Consider the following 22,546-nt stretch of genomic DNA (forward strand, 5'->3'; position numbering starts at 1 on the left):
TATCATACTTTTCCTGATAACAACAGAGTCATGCCAGTCATCTATGTAACTCCATTCAGGAAATAATTTTTGAATTAAATTAACGTGATTTACGGTCCAGATCGGAAGTTCGTATATAGTTAATCGGGACCTTCTGACATTAAGATTTCAATATATATCTTGAATTTAATTTATCTAACAGCATTCTCGAGATTAAGGAAGGACAGACAGATAACAGGCGATAGGGAGAGTTTATAGGTCTACAATTTTTAAAAAAATTGCAATCCAGTGAAATGGCTAAATATTAATTAAAAAGTGATAGATTTGTTATATACATAAAACAGACATGGCTATATTTTCTTGTTTTCGATGTAGCCTATATAAAAGAGATGTGTAATAATATCTTTTTAATTCCAGAACTATTATTATTATTATTATTATTATTGTCGTTTAAAAATTTAGAATAACTTATACATAAAGGCTTATAAATTAAACTATAAATCATCCATTTACTACAAATCTCGAGTAATGTCAGTAACTTTAGAATATACTTAACATTGTATGCATTACATTTTACTCTAAATTTTGAATGCATTAAAATAGTGTATAATTTTTATACATTTCTAAAATTTATATATTTTTGACTCAAATATTCAAGCATAATTGTCTATAAAGTAAATTTTGTATACTTTAAAAAGTATAATAATTATAACAATCGCGTTAAATAAAAATGCAATAAAAATCGAATTTTTTAAATTTAATCTTTATTATTTAATTATGTTGTCTTTATTTATTATCGTTTGTTATTTAATAACAATTTAAGAAAGATTAAATTAGATACAGTAATCAAAAGAATAGAGAAAAATAATCAAGTTAATGGCTTTAAAACCGACTGCAAGAGCAACGTATAGAGAAAGCATTACTTAAAGTCGTGTTAGAGGAATTGGAAGCAAATACCGTGACTACTCATAAAAATTGAACAGTTTGATCACATTTCAGAGACTTAAAAGTACACTTTGTAATAAATTATATTAGATATGATGATTTTACACTAAATAAATGTATAATATGAAACAAATATAGTAAAAGGAAACTTCGTTAGTGTCTTGTACAAACAGTAAATCTTTACTATTGCCTCTGGTGTATTTCATTATACGATCAAATGTGAAGAAATTGACTTAACATATTTACCGTCTTTTTTAAATCAACAAATAAATTTGTAACATTCGATTTAATGATTCAGTAGCCAATCTAAAAGTGTTCATTTCTTCATAATTTTTTAATTATTTTTAATAGGAATTTTCAATAGAATTAATAAAATTTGAAGGCTTTCTATTTTCATTTTATTATTTTCTCTACAATTACTTGGCAGATATTTCATCACTTTGTCATTTGGGAACCAAATTCGCGATAACGATTGATAATTAATCAAAGTCACATTTAAAAACTTGGGCGTGTCTAGAGTAATAGGCAACCAACTTTTCTGCATAATATTCTGGATTATTCTTTTATAGTAAAATTTTAACATCAATTTTTCACCTTCTATTAAATTGAATCAAGTAACTTTCAATCAAATCTCATGAAAAGGGATCAAGTGGGCCATTTGGTACGGATCTCAAGCTCGAGTATCCATGTGTTTTGACTGTTATTCAGTAGATAAGAAACACGTCATCTCAAATATTGATTTTGATCTTTAACCATTTCCCTTATATATATTTTTTCCTAATAATCAAACCATACCAATTATAGCGAATATGGAAACCTTAATATTTTCCTGAAATCTGTCTTGGCATTTCTTATCATTCAGGAAGATTTGCTCCCAAATATGAATTATAATTTGGTAATTGAATTTATTAAAAATAGATTTTTATCCAGAAAAAGAAAGAATTATATTTCTACTTGCTTATACTACATTGTAAAATGTTAATTCACTATCTTTTGCTAAAAATAAAAGAAAGGAAAAAAAGGTGTGTGAGTAAATGGCCGTAGATTCATCATAACTTCGAAACAAAAGCAATTCGTAGAAAGCTTTCCAGTAAAACATTAATACTCTTATAAAATAAAGACATTCATCTCCAAATTGTTTAACTGAATCAATTCGGTCGATAGAAACTTTGAGTAAAAACTATCCTATACCTTGTAACTATTTTTTTTTAGAATTTAATGGTCACTTACAACCATATATTGATTAGTTATTAACTTATTTTCTTAAACATAAATTTAATAAAGAAATAATTTCTTTTTATATAGTTTTAAACACTGTAAACATTGTTTATTGGCATCTGTATAGATTTATATGTATATAAGCATGCATACATATGGCAAATAATATAAATGTATAATCACTATACATAGATCATTTCCTTATCAAGTGTAAGGTATGGAATCGCCAAGACGCGCGATTCCCACCTGTTTGTTATAACGAACTGTCATAACGGAAAAGTCGTTAGGATCGGCCGTTGGAAACGACCGTTAGGAACTTCCGTGGGAAGAACCGTTAAGTTTCGAATCGTCAACCATCGGACGATTGGCCGGCGGGAAGTGACCGTTGGCGGCCGTTGCGGGAACATTCAAATTTGATTGGAGCAGGGTTCGAACGCCGTCGACTATTTAAGCTCGTATCGCGATCGGCTGGGATGGTGTGATCGTATCGGAGGTGATCGGATCGGATCGGATCAAGGGAGATCGTCGTTATCGAGGTGCTAACTAACTCTCTCGTGGGAAGTTACGTGTTTGTGTATGAACTTGTTCCTGACTCGGAGGTTTTGTTAATTACAAGTCTGTTTGTTCGTAAGGAGTTCTTTCGACGAATTTGTACGGGAATAGTCGGTTGTTGTTCAGACTAGTGTTTGTGCATAATTAATTGTAACTCTAATTTGGATTATTTTGTACATTTACTGTAAATATAAAATTTGTGTTTTTCGTCAAACCGACTGAGTGGTTATTTTGAACATTACTGGCGCAGTCTCGACAGGATATTTTGGATACTTTGGATTACGTTGGATTATCCTGGATTACACTTCAAAGAATTGGAAGAACTGAGCTACGACAGAGAAGCAGACGTACGTACAGAACATCACCAGCAATTAGACCCAGGTAAATTATTTGTTTCTCGCTAGCACACAGAGATGCCTAGACGCGCGAAATCGCGGCAGCTAGAGGCTAGAGAGTGGGAGGATGACGAGCAGGGAATGGCGCGTAGGACAAGCAGGTCGAGTCGCGAACTCGAAGCACGTAGGTTACGGGCCGAAATCGCGAAAATCAAGTCTGAGACGAGGAGGGCAGAGATAGAGTTAGAACGGTTTAAGTTACGGCTGGGGATCACCGGGAAATTAGACGATACGAGGCGGCAGGAACGGCAAACACGATCCGAAGGACTTAAAGTCGAGGGGAACCGCGACTTCAGGGATAGAATTAGCTTGTCGGGAAACAAGCCGCAGGGGGAATTCGATAGGCCAAGGGAAACTGACCGGCAGAAAAGAGGGTGTCCTGATAGGCGGGTAGAGGACGAGGCCGAACGCATGCGACCCAAGGCAGCGGACCGCGTGGGGGTGGAGGTGAGAGCATCCAAACTCTCTTGCCCACCGGGGAGCGGGGAAGCAAAGGATCGGGTCAAGGCAATGCGGGGAGAAGGGAGGCCCACGTGCGTAGCCGGATCGAGGATGGGAACCGCTGGGGTCAGGGTGGCCAAAGTCCCCATGCTAAGAGTAGAAAGTAGGCGCAGTTCACAGGTAGACCGGGACATTAGGGAGTCTAGTGGAGTCGCGGCAAGACGAGAGGAGGCAGTTCATAATATCCAACCCGAAGTCGGGAGGTCGCTGAAGGAAGCTGAGAAAGTAAGCAGCAGAAATGGTCCCCCAGTTAAGGACGTTTCGGGAACGGAAGCGTCGGCGTTAAGGGAGTCATGGGTCTCTAAAGCGGTGACGGGAACGAAGGAGGGAAGCCAACTCGTTGGAGCCTTCGGTCACCAGGTAGAGGCAGGCCTAGCGTCAGTACCGCTTGGATTGTGGGAGGAAGGACGCGAAGAAACGCCGGGATCGGCACGGGTGACGTGTGCGATCACCAATAGGTTAGGGAAAGCGACAGACGCTCTCTTAACGGAAAGGGACTTCCGAGCGCTGGTGGAAGCGAGAGAGAAAGCGGATTCCGAGGCAAGAGAAAGGGAATTAGCTGAAGAGCAGAGTATATTAAGTGTGGCGTCGGGGAAATAATCGACCTGGGAGATATCGGCCGGGAACGCGCGACTCAGTTGGCGCGACACGCCGATGACCAAAGACGAGCGATCGGGGAAACTAGCGAACCGCTGCTGGGGTTACCGAATACGACACGGGATGAGTCTCTGGATGCTACGAAGGAGTGTCATTCCGTGGAGGACTTGGCCGGATTGATTGGGCAACAGGCGAACATGATCTTGGCGACCGTCACTCGGGTTCAAAGAAAACACAGCGGTGAAGAGACCCGGAGGTCTCGGGCCACGGTGGGCGCGGCCAGTGGCCAATCGGAACCACCGACACACGTGCTAAATCCGGAGGGAGGCATATCGCCGGTCCGGAAAACGACGGACAACGGTCACAACCGAGCTCGCGGTAAGAAACCCAAATTCCGTGAGAAGGGCCGAGCGACATCTGGTGACCAACAAAACCGGATGACGCGCCGAAGGCGACGGGGACGACCTCCTCGTAGGGGGACCCGCGCGGATAGGTCTCGGGGATCCAAGGGGTCCTACACTATCGCGAGGCATCTCTGTGCGCGGGTTATAGCGAGTTTGCCCGGTTGTACCGGAGGTAAGGGTCAGTCCGCACGAACGGACATTTGTAAAATTGCTGAGTGTTGTTGGATCAAACAGGCTTGGGCTAAGCTCAGTTTGATCCTTGGCCGCGGAGGTGTAAGGTATGGAATCGCCAAGACGCGCGATTCCCACCTGTTTGTTATAACGAACTGTCATAACGGAAAAGTCGTTAGGATCGGCCGTTGGAAACGACCGTTAGGAACTTCCGTGGGAAGAACCGTTAAGTTTCGAATCGTCAACCATCGGACGATTGGCCGGCGGGAAGTGACCGTTGGCGGCCGTTGCGGGAACATTCAAATTTGATTGGAGCAGGGTTCGAACGCCGTCGACTATTTAAGTTCGTATCGCGATCGGCTGGGATGGTGTGATCGTATCGGAGGTGATCGGATCGGATCGGATCAAGGGAGATCGTCGTTATCGAGGTGCTAACTAACTCTCTCGTTGGAAGTTACGTGTTTGTGTATGAACTTGTTCCTGACTCGGAGGTTTTGTTAATTACAAGTCTGTTTGTTCGTAAGGAGTTCTTTCGACGAATTTGTACGGGAATAGTCGGTTGTTGTTCAGACTAGGGTCTGTGCATAATTAATTGTAACTCTAATTTGGATTATTTTGTACATTTACTGTAAATATAAAATTTGTGTTTTTCGTCAAACCGACTGAGTGGTTATTTTGAACATTACTTCAAGTTATAAATTTTAAATTTTTTAAAAATAACATGCACAAATTAGAAAATTTGTGCATGTTATTTTTCGTATATAATTTGCATGACTCTGTTGTTATCAGGAAAAGTATGATATACAGGGGCAAGGACAAGCCACTACTAATTTGAGATCGAAAGCATATATTTTAAATTAAATAAACATATGTTTATCTGTTATACGTTGCATTATATATTTACCAATTTCTAAATTTAATTAAGGATTGCAATCTAACAAAAATAATGGAAGCTGCAATCTCTTTTAATAATAGAGTGTTATTAAAGTTCTTAATAGTATTCATTAAACATGAGATGTTTGTATTCTATTAGTGTACAGTGATTCTCTCGTTATAAAACAAAAGTTACTCAACGGGTGAGTTTACAATAAACTGGAACAATTGAAGCACTCAAAGATACGATACGGTGGGAGTTTGCTGCCATCACTACATTATCAAATGCCATCACATTAGCAAATGTTTTCGCAAATTTTCAGTCTCGCCTACAAAAGTGCTTAGGGCCATTTTCAGCATTTACTTTAGGAAGACCTTGTTTTACAAAATTCAAGTTAGGTGCGCGTAAATTTTCATAGAAAAATATAATGCAATAAAATAGTTCTTGAGAATGTGTGGGTTTCCTAGAAATAATCGCCCCCGTATTATTAAAATAGAGTCGAAGAATTTATTATTAAATAAAGATTAATGAGATCATTTTTAATAAGAATTAAATAATTTTTTGCCTAAATATTTTTGAATGCTATAATTTATATCTTCAGAAATTATTAGAAAGAAAAGCTTAAAAGTGAGTAGTTATTGAAATAATATTACATTTACGCATACAAATAAAAGATATATTTTAATATTTTTCAATACAGTAATCTCGAATTTTGTTTTAAATAAGTTAAAAACTGAAAAATTAAGTGTAACATTAATTGCAGTTTATTATATATTTACCAATTTCTAAATTTAATTCTTAGTTTGAAACAAATTAGTTTTTTTCCATTTAAAGTTGTCTTTTAGCAGTGCAGTGGCCTAAATCCAATTCTCTAATCTCTAATTTTCTTTTTTGACGTTAAATAATTTGTTATTCCTATTATGTTCTACTATTATTTGACGCTATTGTTAGACGGTATTTCGCTTTTATCCGTTAATCTCCCTTTGCAATCTGTGAGCAATAACAAAAGTCAATAAGAAAAAAGTCAGAATCTATCTTAAATGATCTGAAATCATTAAGTTTTCACTTATCTGAACTGACATAAATTTCAAAATTTAAGAAAATTCTCTCTTATTAAGTCAAAAGTTATTCAAGAATTTCTAAAATTCTTCTGAAATAACTCATATACGTAAAATTTACTCAAGCATACGTCTACAATAGCATTACAAAATTTAGTTCCATTTGATTCCATAAGTAAAAATGCAAAACACATTTATACATTCCATATTTATGTAACTTATTCTTCTTGAATTTCTGTATTTGCTGTTGGAAATATAACAGTCCAAATTTTTACTTTCGGTATTCATAACTTGGAATAATTTAGATATAAACAAAAACAAACGGAAAACATATTTACCATTTTGCGCGATGAACCAAATAGAGCAGCCAGGGATGCAAGGGAGCAATTGCTGTTAATATCCATTTTTTAAAATAATTAAGATTTGTTTATATGTAAGTGTAAAGGTACTAGATTGATTCCATGTAAATATAAATTTAAACCGTATAACCCGTAGTTTTCAAATATTTAGTAACGTAATAAAGTACAGTATATTCTTCCCTTTCACATTTGTGTGTGGGGGCACGATGTTTTTGCACACCTTGAAGCTATTTGTCGAAAATTTCCAAAATTTTGCAAGGAGGTTTGTGTGTTACGGGGATTTATGCTATTAAATTTTGATGGTTAAAGGTCGAGGGGTGGAGAAGTAACGGAAGGTCGCGTGTCATGCCTCGAGTAGGCCGAACTTAATGACAATTTTACTCGTTATTAGCATATACAATTTTATATATATATATATATAAAACTTATTCATAGCCTCAAAATTAAGCCTTTTGCCATTTTATAATAATTAAAAATATTTTTAAATTTTTTTTTTAAATATCATAACAGATGGCACCACACATACAGTTTTAAATGTTGTCGGGAAAGTTAAGCAACTCGTTGCTGGATTTTTTAGTTGCTCCTTTCTAAAATTTTGGCTGCGCTCCTTAATAGTAAATTGAGTGTAGTGTTGTAAAATAATATTTAAAACATAAATAGAAGATCGGATGATCAAGGCAGTAAAGACACCTGCCTTTACTGAAAGATCAAGGCATTGTATTCTGGGTATTGTTTTTCGTCTTCGCGAGACAGTATTACGTCCCAAGTAGATCATTGATAGGCTAAAATTTTATTCATAATTAATCAACAATCTACTTCGTTTGAAACGGAATATGTCATTGGCTTGCTTATCCAGGCTTACCTTAGCCCCGTTTTATCAGGCAACTGTCACTCAAAGACAATCAGAATACAGCCCCAGGTTCGAATCTCTCTGCTAAGGAATTGTCTTATAGACTGATCTGATATTTCTGCCCCAATTCTCAGAAAATGTCCGATTCATCGTGGATTTGACTGAAAATATAATGGACCGGTCTTCTTAGTACTTGTAGAATGAAAAAAATACAAAAATAAAACTGTAATTACCAAGTGGAGTGGCCATCATTAAATAGTTAAGAATAGCCCACACATTTATACATTTTTTAGTTGAAGTATCTTTTGATCTTAATTTAAAATTTTTAGTTGAAACTTATTTTTTAGGTTATATTTGTAATTTTTAAACAGATTTTATATTAAATTTTGAAAAATTTTTCTTTTTCTTTTGTTTGTTTTTAAAGTATCTGAACAAAACTAAATAAAATTTCATATATAATATGCACATAGATATGAAATTTTATATATTTTTGTATGTTTGTATTTGTAAAAAGTTAAAATAAATGAATAAGAAGTTTATATTTATTTATTTTAATTTTGATATATTCAAAATGCATATTATTAATTGCTTATAAGCTCGTAATCTAATAACTGCTTTAGAAAAAGCTATTGTAGTTAATTAGTCCTTTGTGTTGTGCTAATGATAACATAGGACACTATTACATTCTGCATATATAATGTTTATTTTCAGAATCGAGTTTTATGCAAATGATAAGTATAATTATGAAAAGTTTGGATGGAAATTCTGAATTATTCATGAATAATTCATTTGTTAATAACACGATCACTAATAATCTACAATTATAGACAATTAAAATCATCAATTAATAATATTCGATACTTCGTAATAATTTATCATCATTTATAATATAACAAGACGTTTATTTTTATTTATTTTTTTTTTAAATAGTTGTCTGAACAGTCCCGATGTCATTATGGTATACGATGGAGAAGACAACAATTGTCTAGTAATAGGGGAATTGTGCAACACAAACACATTTGTAGAATATGTATCTACGGGTTCGGATATGTTTATAGAGTTTCTCAGCAGAAGTCATTTCCCAGGACAAGGTTTTAAAGGAGTTTATACTTTCGAAGATGAAAGTACCGTAGTTTCTTACGTCGATGTGCCATCCATTGGTAAAATTTGCTTATTTCTTCATGCACGTATATTTTAAATTGTCTGTCTAAATTTTATTTTATTTTTCTCTTGCAGAATCAGTAAGAAGAACTTTGGAGTATCACACGACAACAGTACTACCAGGTAATGCCTATTTTCATGTATAAAAGTCTGTATAGTATATCATAAATCATGTGGAAAAATTGACGCTGTAAGCAAATATCGGTGCTTAGATTTACACTAAAACTTTTTAAATCATTTTTTTTATGTACTGTATTTAAATCATACACGACAAAGACTACTCCCGACATAGATGCATTTTTAATCAATTAATTTATTCATTGAAAATGATGAACTTGGTATAAGAAAGTGTTTTTATATGGAAAAGAAATGTATCTTCATGCGATAACATAAACTGATTTTTTAAACGATTCAAAATATGAAATGGAAATTGTTCGTATTTTCATCTAGAATATCAATCGCGTCACGTTCTTCCTTGTGTAACGCATCGCATATACATAATATAATTTATGGAATAAGCCATCTGGACAACATCAAGGTTTTGAAATGCATATCAATGTATAGAATATTTGAAATATGATATACTAAATTTCATCTTATTTTGAAGATGAATTATTACTTAAATTAAAACGTCTTTTACAAAGTGATGTACTACAATAGTACATTTTTATTCGAATCGATTCGTACGTACAGTACAGTACAGTACAGTACAGTATACATCAAATTATTTTGTAGCACGGTTACAAAAATAATAAATAATAGACTCATTTGTAATATTTTATAATTAACTTTTATTACAAGATAAAAGTTAATTATAAATGATTACAAATAAGTACTTTTCTAAATCGGAGATTTATTAATGCAGCAGAATTGCTAATCGTTTCCTCTTTTCCGACGTCACATGATCTTGTTAGCCTCATAAATTTCTTACGTAATTTAGAATTACACAGAGAATAAAACTGAAATGGCCTGAGTTATCAACGTTTGAATTTATTCAAAAATATTCGCGTTTAATTATAATTTGCAACATTTAAAAAAAAAATACTTTTACGTAACTTCTCGGATATATATGTTAAAAAATTTCACGTTTTATATTTTTTTTTTGCATAATAATTCCAACTTCTCTGCCAAGTTAAAGTGTATTCAGTTTTTCACTCAATAGTTTGATTTAAATTTTATATTAAGCAAGATTTTATCATAGAAATATTGATAATCGATCAAAAACTAATGAAACTCAAATTTATATTGGACAGTATGTCAAGAAAAATTTAGAAAAATCTTTCGATGTATTATTAAAGCCAAAAAAAAAACAAAAAAAAACATTATTTTATCGTTTTATGGATTCAACATTCAAATTCAGGCACACTTTTTGTAAAAAACAATCTATATTATTATATGTGATAATATTCTGTTAATATATAATTTTAAAATAATAAGTTATAATGAAATATGCTAAAAAAATAAATAATTTTCATAAAACTTTTATTTCTTTACTTAAAGAAATCGTATTCACGCTGCAAATTAAATGCCTCCAGCATAATAATTGAAATAATTTTTTTTTCTCCCATTTTTTTCTGATAAGATTGAACTTTTGCCTAGATTTTTTTTTCGTTCTTGGTTTTTTCAAGCTTTAATTTTATTATTTATCATTCTTTCTATTTTACTTTTAAATCTATTCTGGCGCGAGGACCACCTGCAGTCATTTTTGTTATAATTTGCCGAATTTACTCGGCAGAAAATGGATAATAACTTTCTTAGAAGTAGAGCAATGCTATCATGGAAGAAAATCTAAGATAAATGCTCCTCTCTCACGAATGACTCGTAAGAGGATGCATGGCAATCTATCTGCTGCAAGGAGATTATCGTTAATTTAATCACAATAATCGAATGCAAAATGAAAATTTGATATGGGATGGTGATTATTCTTAATACGATTATATAAATAATAATAATAATAATAAAATAAAATAAAAATTAAATCAATGACATAAGCTCGGATGACAAAGAGGTTCCGAAATCAGCACATTCCAAACGGATGGAAAAAGTAAAGATGAGATGGATCAATAACGTTCAGCACGCATGCCCATCTCTATGCCAGTCTTCAGTGGACGGGACTCTCGATGCTGTAATATGGTGCTGACTTGGTTGACTGTCCAGACCATGCTGAGAATCCTGCTTAGCTTTCTCTTTCTGGCCCTCGTCGTCAGCGCTTGGGACAGATCTTCGGATTTTGGTGAGTGTGGATTTACTCAAATAGCTACCTCACCTGTCTGACATCATCAATGAAAAATTCAGATATTAATTCGGTTTACAAAACAGGAAAATTAACAATTTAATTTCTCTAGAATTAGAATTTTCTTTTTTAAAAAAATTCCATTTAGTTTAGTTTATATTACCGAAAATCATCTAGTTTGATTTTTTTTCTTTCTTTTTTTTTAAATTTTATTTTTGAAAAATGAGATTAGAGTTTCTACAGAAAAAAATGGGGCTTGTAATAAATAAATAAATAATAAAAAACGACGATAAAATTGAATTTTTGTTGTGTTTTAACCCAAATACGTGTGTATTTTTTATTATTATTTTTTTATTCGTCCTTCCGTTCGGATTTCATCCCGAAGTTTGTATCGAACATTTTCTGATCAATCATTCTCTTTTTTTTCTTTTTATTCTTTTTTTGTTGCGAGGACTTCCGTCTTGTCTGGGATATCCAGAAAGGATTCGACCCAGTTTTCGACTGAATCAAATCACTCAGCGGATATCATATCGAAAAGTAGATTAGGAGTTTCCTCGGTATGATGTTTCTTCACTTTTCTTTAAATTTGTGATTGGGTCATTGAATTTTCTTGGGATCTATAATTTTCACCACTTTTTTTTTCTTCAAAATTTCCTTTTGCTATTATCCGAATTTTGTAAGTGAAATTGAAGTTATCCAAATATTTCTAAGGTTTAAGAATCAAGTAAGAAATTAATTTTGTTTCGCTTTTTTTTAATCTCACAAAGGAGTAATTTTTTAAGATTTGTTCTCGGTTTAATCGCTCACTGCAGCGTGAAAGAGTTTTATTACTTTTCTTATAAATTCTAAATTCGAATAAAAGTTTATTAATCGATTCTGTTTCACTTCTCGCTTGCCTGACTAGGAGTTATTTTAATTTTTTTTTTTTTATGAGAAGGTAAACAACATATTTATTCAATTTTTTTCGTACTTTCTGGAGACTTTCTCCTTGTCTTTCTGCAATTCTGGATGAATCTTTGATTATAATGCATGCATTTTTCGTGATAAAAGCGCAGACATTGTTGCAAATTAAGTGATTCGATCGATCTGTTGTCGCCTTTTCCGACAATAGGCAACACAATGTTAACATTGTTATCGGCTCGGACCATCTATCTTTGGGTCAATTGAACGTTTGCACCATCTGCTACCATTTCTTGATGGAGATGCATCAAATATTTCTATTATAATTCAGATTTGTACGCTATACACACAAGCGTAGACAAAAATAGATGAGTAGTTTTCAGAATGCTTTCTTAATTTTACTTTTACACTCGATCAATATTCACAAAATATGATTTAAAAAGTTCAATATTCCTATTGTAGTATCCATACATCTAAATTAATTACGGATATTGTGAGTAAGAAAAGAAAAAAAAAACACTGCAGCATTTTGGTAAATTGGGTTAACCTTTTCAGTTCGGCAGCGCCATTATCTGGAGACATTTTTATTTCTTTTAGCTATTTCTTTTCTTTTTCTCCATTCCCTAACGACTCTAGCGAGTCAGTAACTGTTTTCGAACCCATTGTGATGTAGTCTCTTTCTAGTGTTTTCCTGCCAGTTCAAAACACGTTTAGAAGCGAGGAGTTCATTATTCTTTTTTTAACTTAATATGTAAATTCTTAATTACCTCTTTCTTTAAAAATATATATATTTTTTTCTATTTTATTCACGATATGATTATTTTAAATTATCTCGAAATGACACAGCGATATTAAATTTCTTTAAAAGGATGATTATTGTTTTCATAGAAGTGATGCTATTTATAGTTCACCGTATTTAATTTGAACTATAAGATCTCTAGAATGTCAAATGTCAAGAATGGATTTCAATAAAAATCGAGTTGAACTTTCTTCTTTAATGTTTCTTTCATACTATAATTTATTTCTAGCGTAGATTGCTTAGTCTGCGAGTAACATCGATCGAAAAAAATAAAGTTATTTTATGTATTTTTGATGAGATAAAATATATATAAAAATTGGAAATATTATTAGTTTAAAATATGCATATAAATCAATTTATTAGTGGCATTAATAAACTTATTAATTACTACAAGTCCAGTTATTGAGTTAACTATACTGGGGCCATTTTCCAAATGTACCGTATGTTTAATGAAATTAATTTGTTGACGTCTTTATTTAAGTTAAATATTATTAATATTATAGACTAAAATATTTGCTATTTTTTTAAAAAAATAAATCGATAAAAATCTCTTTAAAGTGATGACGATAGCATTTTTTGAAATTTAAAAAGAGAAAAAGATTTAATATTAATTTTTTATTTTATATTTGTTTCCAGGTGTATTTTATAAATTAAACTAATTTTTTCTAATCTTAAAAATGTTCTTATCGTCTTTATCATTGATGTTGTTTGTTATAAATCTTAGAAAATTTATAGGCCTATTAACTTTGAGTAAATATAATCGTTTTGGGAGATAAATAGACGAAATTAACAAACACTGTAAACAAATGTAGATGATTCTCAGCGATAGACGAGTTTAAAGTGTGAATTGGTTTAGGAAATGCTATCTTAATGATACGCGAAGGTTATAAAAGGCTTAAACATGTCTTCTAAAATTTCATTCAATTATAGTTAATTAATAATATCTCCATCTAAATTAAATTTCATTTGTTTTAATATTTGTTAACGAGTAAGTGTCGCTAATAGAATAATATATCGTAATGTAAACATGTTAAATAGAAAGATGACAGAGAAGACAAAATTAAATATGTCAACACTGTTTATAAATTAGTAGAAATTTTTCTACTAATTTTCATCTTCTCCACAAGCTCCCAGGTTAGGTTATTTACATACAACCATTTTATATATTTAATTCAAATAATATATTAATGTACACGGAATCTTTATCATATTTTTTAGATGAATTACTTTTTTTTCGATATATTTAAAATATTTTCATAGAGAAAAGTGACGTTTTTCATTTGCCAAATGGATTTTGATGTTCGGTAAGTTAAGCGACTTTTGCATTTTGCAATAAATAATATGCGACTAGTTGTAACGAGAAAATTTTAAGAAAGAAACATAAATCATTGAAAGCTTTAAAAATTTATTTTACGAAGCGAAAGAGATTAATAAAACGAAATAAATTTTCTTTTGTTACAAGATTTACTTTTAAAGAAATGAAAATGAATTGCTTTAACCAGTCAAATAGTTCTCTGAATGTCTCGCTAAATTTTTTAGTATAGTTTTTATAGGAATAATCATTCAAAAGTTACGGGAATATCTATAATTCAAATACTTTTACCCTCCCTTTTTTTATATAGGGTGGAATAAGTTATTAGAATTTAGGGAATGCGTTAAAACAAAATATTTCATTCTGTTCGATAAAAGCAAAGTTAAACGAATCGTTTAACAGTATTAAGAAAATCGGAGTAAATTATGCATATTTACAACGATCTTGCATTTATTTTTTATTTTTTTTATTATATTCTACTTATTTTTATAATCATAATTCCTGATATTTTGCTTCTCTCTAGTTTCTAACCGTGAAATATCCATTATTCAGTGGAGCGTTATAGCTTCATGGCACCAAATTTGAATTAGGGGGTTCCCTGTACAGTGCTGACTTCAGACAATTTTTTTGGGGAAATATTTTCTTATAAAAGATTGGTTTGGAGCCTCAGGCAATTGCTCTTTTTTACCTTAAGATAAAGCGCCACTGCCATTATTATTTAACTTGTCATCTAAAATGGATTTTGATACTAATTTTAAAATACTTTAACCGGTTCATTAGATGGATTAGTACAACACGAATTAATAAATAATTAAAATTTTTCTTTTTTTCCTTTCTCCAAATTCTCATAATTCAACAATACTTACATAAAATTTTATTCATTTTTTCTAATTATTAAACTTCATTAAGAATTATTTCTTTCAAAAATGATTTCTACGCTATATTTACTCATTACTTTTATATAAATATATAATTCTATTTATGTTAAATTATGATAAATCATAAATTACTATAGAATTTATTTTGTATTTAAAGAATTAAAATATACTTAGAAATCAGCGTGTAAAAAAATACTTAGTATAAATATTAAAGTTTCATAATTAAAAAATAAAAATGCATACGAGAACTTTTTGCAGGAACTATGACATTATACCAAATTAATTGAGCTTTGTCTCTCCTGAATTATTCTGATTTTGATTAATCTTTTAAAAATGCTAATGTCGTCCTCCAGCTGGAGAAAATCATTTATTATTCTCTAATCTTTTCTGACATACTTTATGCAAGTACATTAGTAATTTTCATAACGCAATGTAAGAAACTAATCATGCATTTTTAAGCTTCATATTAAACACCGGCTTCTTCTATGATTAAAAATTTAACAAAATATCTTTAACAACCGAGTAAAATTCAATTATACAGATAACCACAGTTTCTTTGTCTTGTAGCTCTATTATCTCCTTATCTCAACGACTAGTGGGAGTCTCAAAATACACATCTAACGTTTCCCCAATGACTATCTCAATACAGCTTCTGTCTTCGGATCTATTTTTCTGCTTACTTCAATCGCTTCTTTTATATCCTCGAAATAAACCATCAAAATAATCTAATCGACATAATTAATTTGATACGATTCCAGTGTTTATCGATAACACCCAAGCATCTTTTACTTGTAGATTAAACAAATAAATTCATTTTAAAATTAACATATGTTAACTTCAACTGTTTCTTAGGCATATAAAACGGAAGATAACAAGGTTAAGCGTTAGTTTTGTTTCATATTTGATCCACAGTTTATCTAGAAAAACAAAAATATATTTGTCAATAGCAATTTTCTGTAATGAATGGCTCTTGGTCTGTCGTCTCATCGCTGTTGCGTGCGATTTTCCAAAGGAATATGACTAAACAGTACACAAATATCTGCATAGAAGTTAAAAAATATATGTTTTCTGATGTTTTATTAGAGCTTTACATTCTAAAATTGATATTTATCTTAAAACCAATGTGAGATAACGTTCATTTCTTCATTCGTCTCCTCTTTACATCGCGTCGTGATGCGATGTATATTTAAATAGCTGCCATTTTGCTTTTAAATAACGAAGGAACACGAAAATAGTTTTTATGGTTACCTTCATATAAAAGAAAAAAAAAATCTGTCAACTGTATTTTTCCTAAAATGAAACTTTTGAGATACAGATATTGACAAGCTGAATGACTGCTCGAAAATTACATTGATTAAAGCTCTAATGTTATAATATATATATATATATTACTATTTACGTTAATTCTTAACGTTTCAGGCAAAACTAATTTACAGTTTACTCATTAAAACTATCCATAAAAAAGTATTTATAAGAGATAAATTGATAGATTAGCGGAGAATTATCAGATATATTTCTTTTATTTTTGTAAATTTAAAAACATTTTGTTTTAAAAAACAATAACAGGATAAGAAGTTGCATTATTTTTATCGTATTTTCGTAATCTTCTTTACAGTTAAGGATTATATTAATCATTTATTTAAATACAGTATGATTATCGAAGAGTTGATACCTATAAAACTCGATTAACTTCAATATAAAGGTTATAAAATAATAAAAAAAAGAAAAACAAAAGAAGAGAAATTTTGATAGATATTCGATAAACATAATTAATCAAAGTACAGAAATAAGGAAAAAAAAGTATTTAATCAACATCATGTCATAGTTTAATCCAATTAATTCGAATATTTTTAATAGTAATTAAATTTTGAATGAATAGATTTTATTATAGGACATCTATTTTTAAATTATTCATCTGTATTTGACTACAGTGTAATTTTTCTAACAATAAACTAAATGAAAAGCTTCAAATAAACGCTTTTCTCTGTTTATAATTCTATTGTTATTCAAATTCTGTTGGATAAATACGTTTATTTTTATTTTTTTTATACTAAAACAGAATTTAAAGAAGTTTAATTTAAATAATAATCTATTGTTTTATTTAATCTCGTTAAATTAAACTAAAAGAAAGAAACATAATTAATTAATTAGATAACTTTATTCAAGTAAGTGGAGTTAAAGAAAGCCATGTTCTTCCCATAAAATTAACATTTCATTAATAAGAATAACTATGTTTGTATTTTAGATTAAAGATTTTATTTATTTATTCACAAGTTCCTTCGTCTTTTATTATCGCATTTATTTATTTTAATGAATTTTATGCTAACTTTTCACGCAATTTTATTTTTTCTGCATCCCATAAATAAGCACAATTTTTGATTTAATTATTCTGTTTATGTGAATTTCATCAATATTATTTAATTTAATTTATTATTGTTTTTTTTTTTACCTTTCATTAAGGAATTCAATTAGTCCGGATGAGTTATATTTATAACCAGTAGTTCATTACAAACATGCGACTTGCGAGTTATCGATCGCTTATAACATCAGAAAGCTTTTAATTGGTTAGTTTTGCAAACTTGTTGAAATAAAATATACTTTTCGAGATTCCTATTCGACATATTTTGATATAGATTTGAAGGTTTACTATAATAATAATTAAAAAAAACAAGTTATAGTTTCTAAATTTTTGTTGTTGTAAACAATAGAACAGATACTCAGTTACTATGGGAATATCCAAATACAATGCAGATTTTTATATTAAAATATGTAAATAAATTAAGATTTAAAAAGAAAAAAATAATAAAATTCAATTTCTGCTTATAATTTGTTTCTTCTTTATTTAATTTTAACTATGATTATAAATTAATCAGATTTTCTGAATTGTAATTCGAAAAAATATATATATAATATGGAAACCAGCATTGCTAGGTCATAAATGAATTATTTATTTCTAAATTAAAAATAAAAATAAATCAATTTTATATAAGGTTCAGTTGATAATCTTTTATAAAATATAACATTTATTATTCTGTACATTTTTATATTAATTATCTTTTGTTAGTTACATATTTTATAATCGATTTTTTCCCAAGACAAAATGTCTTTTTATGACATAAATCATTAAACTCTACTCATATTTTGACTTTTTTTTATGTAGCAACCAGCTGTGATCAACGTATAACCAGTGACGTTACTAAAAATGGAACCTTTACTAGTCCCAACTATCCCGAGCCATATCCAATGCACATCCACTGCACTTATCACTTTATGGGAAGAGGAAAAGAAAGAGTACAGATTTTTTTTACGGATTTCGATTTACATATGTCCCACGAACCATCAAAAGAGTAAGTATAAGTCCTCTAAGTAAACATATTCCTAATAATTTAAATGCTTAGTAAGTTAAATATATCATAAACATTGCACCTAAGTATATAAATAATTGAAGAAGAAATAGGAATAATAGCACAAACATTTTTATCAGTGACCCTAAAATCAAGTTTCAATTACATGAAGTAAGCTCTTGGGTGGTCAATAGATAACAAGAAGGAAACAACTTCAGTTTATATACAGGGAGAAACACACCAAAATCACTTATAGGCAGTTTAACATTAAATATTTTGATTTAAATTTGATTAGATATTATCGTATACATTTATTCTATTTATTTTATATATGAACATATACATATATATATGTCATTCAATTATAAAGGATTACTTTACAGTTCTAAATAAATATCAATATATATTTTCAATTATGCTATTGTTAATATTTGAAACTGTAATTAAGTTAATGGTATTGTAATCTTATTTTAATTAAATTACAACTCTTAAATTATCTAAAATTCTATTACATAAAAGCCATTATAGAATTTAACTCTTCGAAAACATTCAATTAAAGTAAACAGGTAATGGCATTTCTAAAATCTTTTCGTCTTTTAGTTTTGCCTTTTAAATTGAATTTAGATTTTTAAAAATGTATCATAATTAATTTCAATTGCTTTGTTTATATTTCTATTTTCGTTTATTTTTAGAAATATCTGGCATTTTACATTAATAATTTCACATTAAATGTGTACACATTCAAAAATTATTATTATTATTATATTCCAAAAATAAAGTAATTAAATAGTAATTTTAATGAAATATTTTAATCATTCGTTAATTAATGAAGTATTTTTAATTATCGTTTAATTAATTAATGAAGTGTTAAGAATTTGGACAAAATTCTTAACATTTTTAAAAAAGAATAATCATTAGAATGAACGTATTTTCAAATATTAAAGTCCAAAGATAAATTGTGAAAGGTCAGAGACACTTGATACAGTTGCAGAGAATATCACTTCTCTCAATGAAGCTTTTATAAAAATCTGATTTCCTGTAAATATCTTTTTTGCTTTTTTTTCTTCCCTTTGTAATATTGTGTTCATTTATTTTATATCGATAAATCTTTCTACTTTCTTTTATTATCTACTTGTGATTTTATTCTCTATTCTTCTTACAAAGATTAGAAAAAATTTTTTTGAAACGTTCATTTTTTAAACTGAAAATTAATATACTGTGTTCAAAATAATTGAATTGATACTTTATATAATTCATAACTTATCTAGAAAGTCTAGGTGATGGCTTAGTCATTGAAAAAAGAAATTGCAGGTACTCAAAATACTAGTCCAAACTCTGTAATGAAGACCCTACCTTCACGTTTCAATGATCAAATAATATACTTTAAGATCTTATAAAATCACATTAAATATGAAGAAAAAATTAAATAACCATTTTTTATAACATTAATCAGCTACTAAGACATTATTCTAACCACTATAATCGCTCTAAACATTTGATTTGAAATTTAACCCTATTAATTTATACACTACACCTTTAATATAGGATTATATATATATATATATATATATAGTTTCTTCTTAATTTAGGTTTAGGAATTAGTCTGTTAGAATAGGAATTACAGTAGTTTTTCTTAAATAAAGTACACAAAACAGTTTTATTTATAAATGACAGGTTTTAAAATGCTTAGTGTAATCATTTGATAATAGACTGTAAGCTATATTTTTCAGAATTTAACCTATAGATTTATCAGATAAAAATGATATTTTAGTATATTATTTATTAACTTTGCGAAATAATAGATTAAATTGATATTTTATAAAAACACCCAAACAATTATTTTGTATAAAACATTTAAACTAAAATAAGAATCATTCATTGAATCGTGTAAAATTGATAATTACTTCTTTAATACTTGATATAGTAATTAATTTTCCATTCCACGCTTTACCCTCCTTGAAAAATCCCTTAATTTATCACCCATTGAGTTCGAAAAGGCGAAATAGGCAGCGTGTTGTATATAGGCGTGAAAAATGATTCACATAAATAGGACAGTTATGGGAATATCTTTAGATATCTCAGAATCCTTTAGTAGTATTTGACGAATATTTTTGACAGCTCCGTTATCAAATTTAACTCGTAATCTTTCTAAGGAATTGAAAAATTGAATTTCAAAGAGATTTTTTTCTTTAATATTTATGTAAGACACGCATTCTCTCTCTCTCTCTCTCTCTCTCTCGTTTTTCTCTAAGATTAAATACTTTTAAAGGTGATTTAAAATCATACGGTTTAATATATTTGGCACACGGACAAGTTTTTAAACGCATAACAAAATGGCGTATTTCATAATATTAGAAAACAGAATTTATTTTAATAATCTACGTTTTCGTTCATCCTCTCTTGGCTAAATACTCAACAGATGTCTTTTAGATAATTATTCAATATTTCAGAAACTGAAACAGCTGAAAATAATTGCCCTTTATAATTCGACTGTAATAAAATTTAAATATCGAAATTTTATGACAAGAACTTATATTAATTACAAAATATATATATATTTTTCTCTTTCAGTTGCGATTCGGTTGATGCAGTTATGGTCTTTATAACAATTAATGGACAAAAAGAAAGAGTAGATAATTTCTGTGGTAAGGATCTTCCTGCCCAGTTGATGTCTAATGGCGCTTCGATGATTGTAGAATTTCGATCCATACATTCGTCTCCGGATGTAAAAGGATTTAGAGCAATATACAGATTTGTAACAAGTAAATTTAAATATTTTATTATTAGAAAAATTCGTTTTTGATGTCTTTCGTGTAAAATATATTTTGTATAATTTATTACTTCCGTTTAAATTATTAATAAAGAGAGAAATAATATTTATTTTACAGATTTCGGAATAACAGGTTTCAAACAAGATTCGCAATCTGGTAAATATTTTTATATAGTTAATTTCCCGTAAGCTGTGGCGTATTTATTCAGATGCTGTGAGTGTTGGAGAAACTTCAGGAATAAAAATTATGAAAATAAATAAATAATGATAAAATTGGTACTTTATGGTACGCGTAACGTTTTCTTCGGTTATTCTGATAGTAGTTTTTTTATATCATTCTTCCGCATTATCCTTCGAGCAAAATCTTAGTTACGCCATTGCATATATGTATAAACAAAAAGATATTTATATATACGAAAACTATAAAGATATATTCGTAAAGTTTAACAGAAATATGTTTAAATTTTTAGTGTGTGGTTTCATCTTTAATAGTACAGAACGCTCTAACGGTACGTTTACAACTCCTAATTGGCCAGGATACTACCCTAGAGACACTGAATGCCATTATTTCTTTTATGGGCAAGCGAAAGAAAAAGTTCATATTACTTTTGCGTATTTTGACGTGGATGGCATACCTCCGTGAGTATAAAAAATTGATATTGTTTTTTTTTATGAAAACGGATCAATATAAATATATAACTAAAACTTTTTGTTCATTGTTCGATATTCCCTTTCAGCAATAAGATGTTTTCTATAAGGCAAAAAGGTAGAATCTGCCATGGCTGCTTAGTCTCATTTAATTCGTAGTTTACACGAAGGTTTTGAGGGCGTCACGTAGTGTGAACTCATTCAGTGAATGGTCGTACTGAACGATTTTGTACCGTCTGATACCCTTAACACGTTCGTGTTGCCGTATGAAGATCTAATCTAAACATCCTGAGCGTCATTGGAACCGGGTCATTCTCCTGGTAAAATCGCAATTCCTTTCACACTAAAAGGCATTAAAACATTCTAAGAATCTCCTTCTTTTGTAAAAGAATTATAATTAAGGATAAAATATCTAAATTGATCATAATTTTTACCTCCCTTAACATACTGAAGATATAAAAAAAAGAGTTATAAAATATGATTTAAGTCATTTTAAATATCAATTTTCTTCTTTAAACAGCGCTAAATTTCAGTTATAGAACTGTGTATAACTCAGAAATAATAAAGTTTTACATATAGAACTGCAACATACCCTATT

The 22,546-nt window shown here is 30.0% G+C and overlaps 1 protein-coding gene across 6 annotated transcripts in view; it reads left to right on the forward strand.

Moving 5' to 3' along the window:
* Nucleotides 1-22,546, forward strand: part of LOC136972389 (suppressor of lurcher protein 1-like) — a 93,474-nt gene that overhangs the window by 56,849 nt on the left and 14,079 nt on the right. For all 6 annotated transcript variants that reach the window (XM_067266968.1, XM_067266967.1, XM_067266970.1 and 3 more), the window contains 6 exons: nucleotides 8,834-9,063; nucleotides 9,140-9,187; nucleotides 18,347-18,533; nucleotides 21,102-21,292; nucleotides 21,419-21,457; nucleotides 21,771-21,939. In XM_067266968.1, coding sequence (XP_067123069.1) covers nucleotides 8,834-9,063; nucleotides 9,140-9,187; nucleotides 18,347-18,533; nucleotides 21,102-21,292; nucleotides 21,419-21,457; nucleotides 21,771-21,939 — 864 coding nt within the window. The remainder of the gene's footprint in view (nucleotides 1-8,833; nucleotides 9,064-9,139; nucleotides 9,188-18,346; nucleotides 18,534-21,101; nucleotides 21,293-21,418; nucleotides 21,458-21,770; nucleotides 21,940-22,546) is intronic.

This window comes from Centruroides vittatus, unplaced genomic scaffold (genome assembly GCF_030686945.1).
Source record: "Centruroides vittatus isolate TY-2023 unplaced genomic scaffold, ASM3068694v2 contig_290, whole genome shotgun sequence".
NCBI classification, from domain to species: Eukaryota; Metazoa; Arthropoda; class Arachnida; order Scorpiones; family Buthidae; genus Centruroides; species Centruroides vittatus.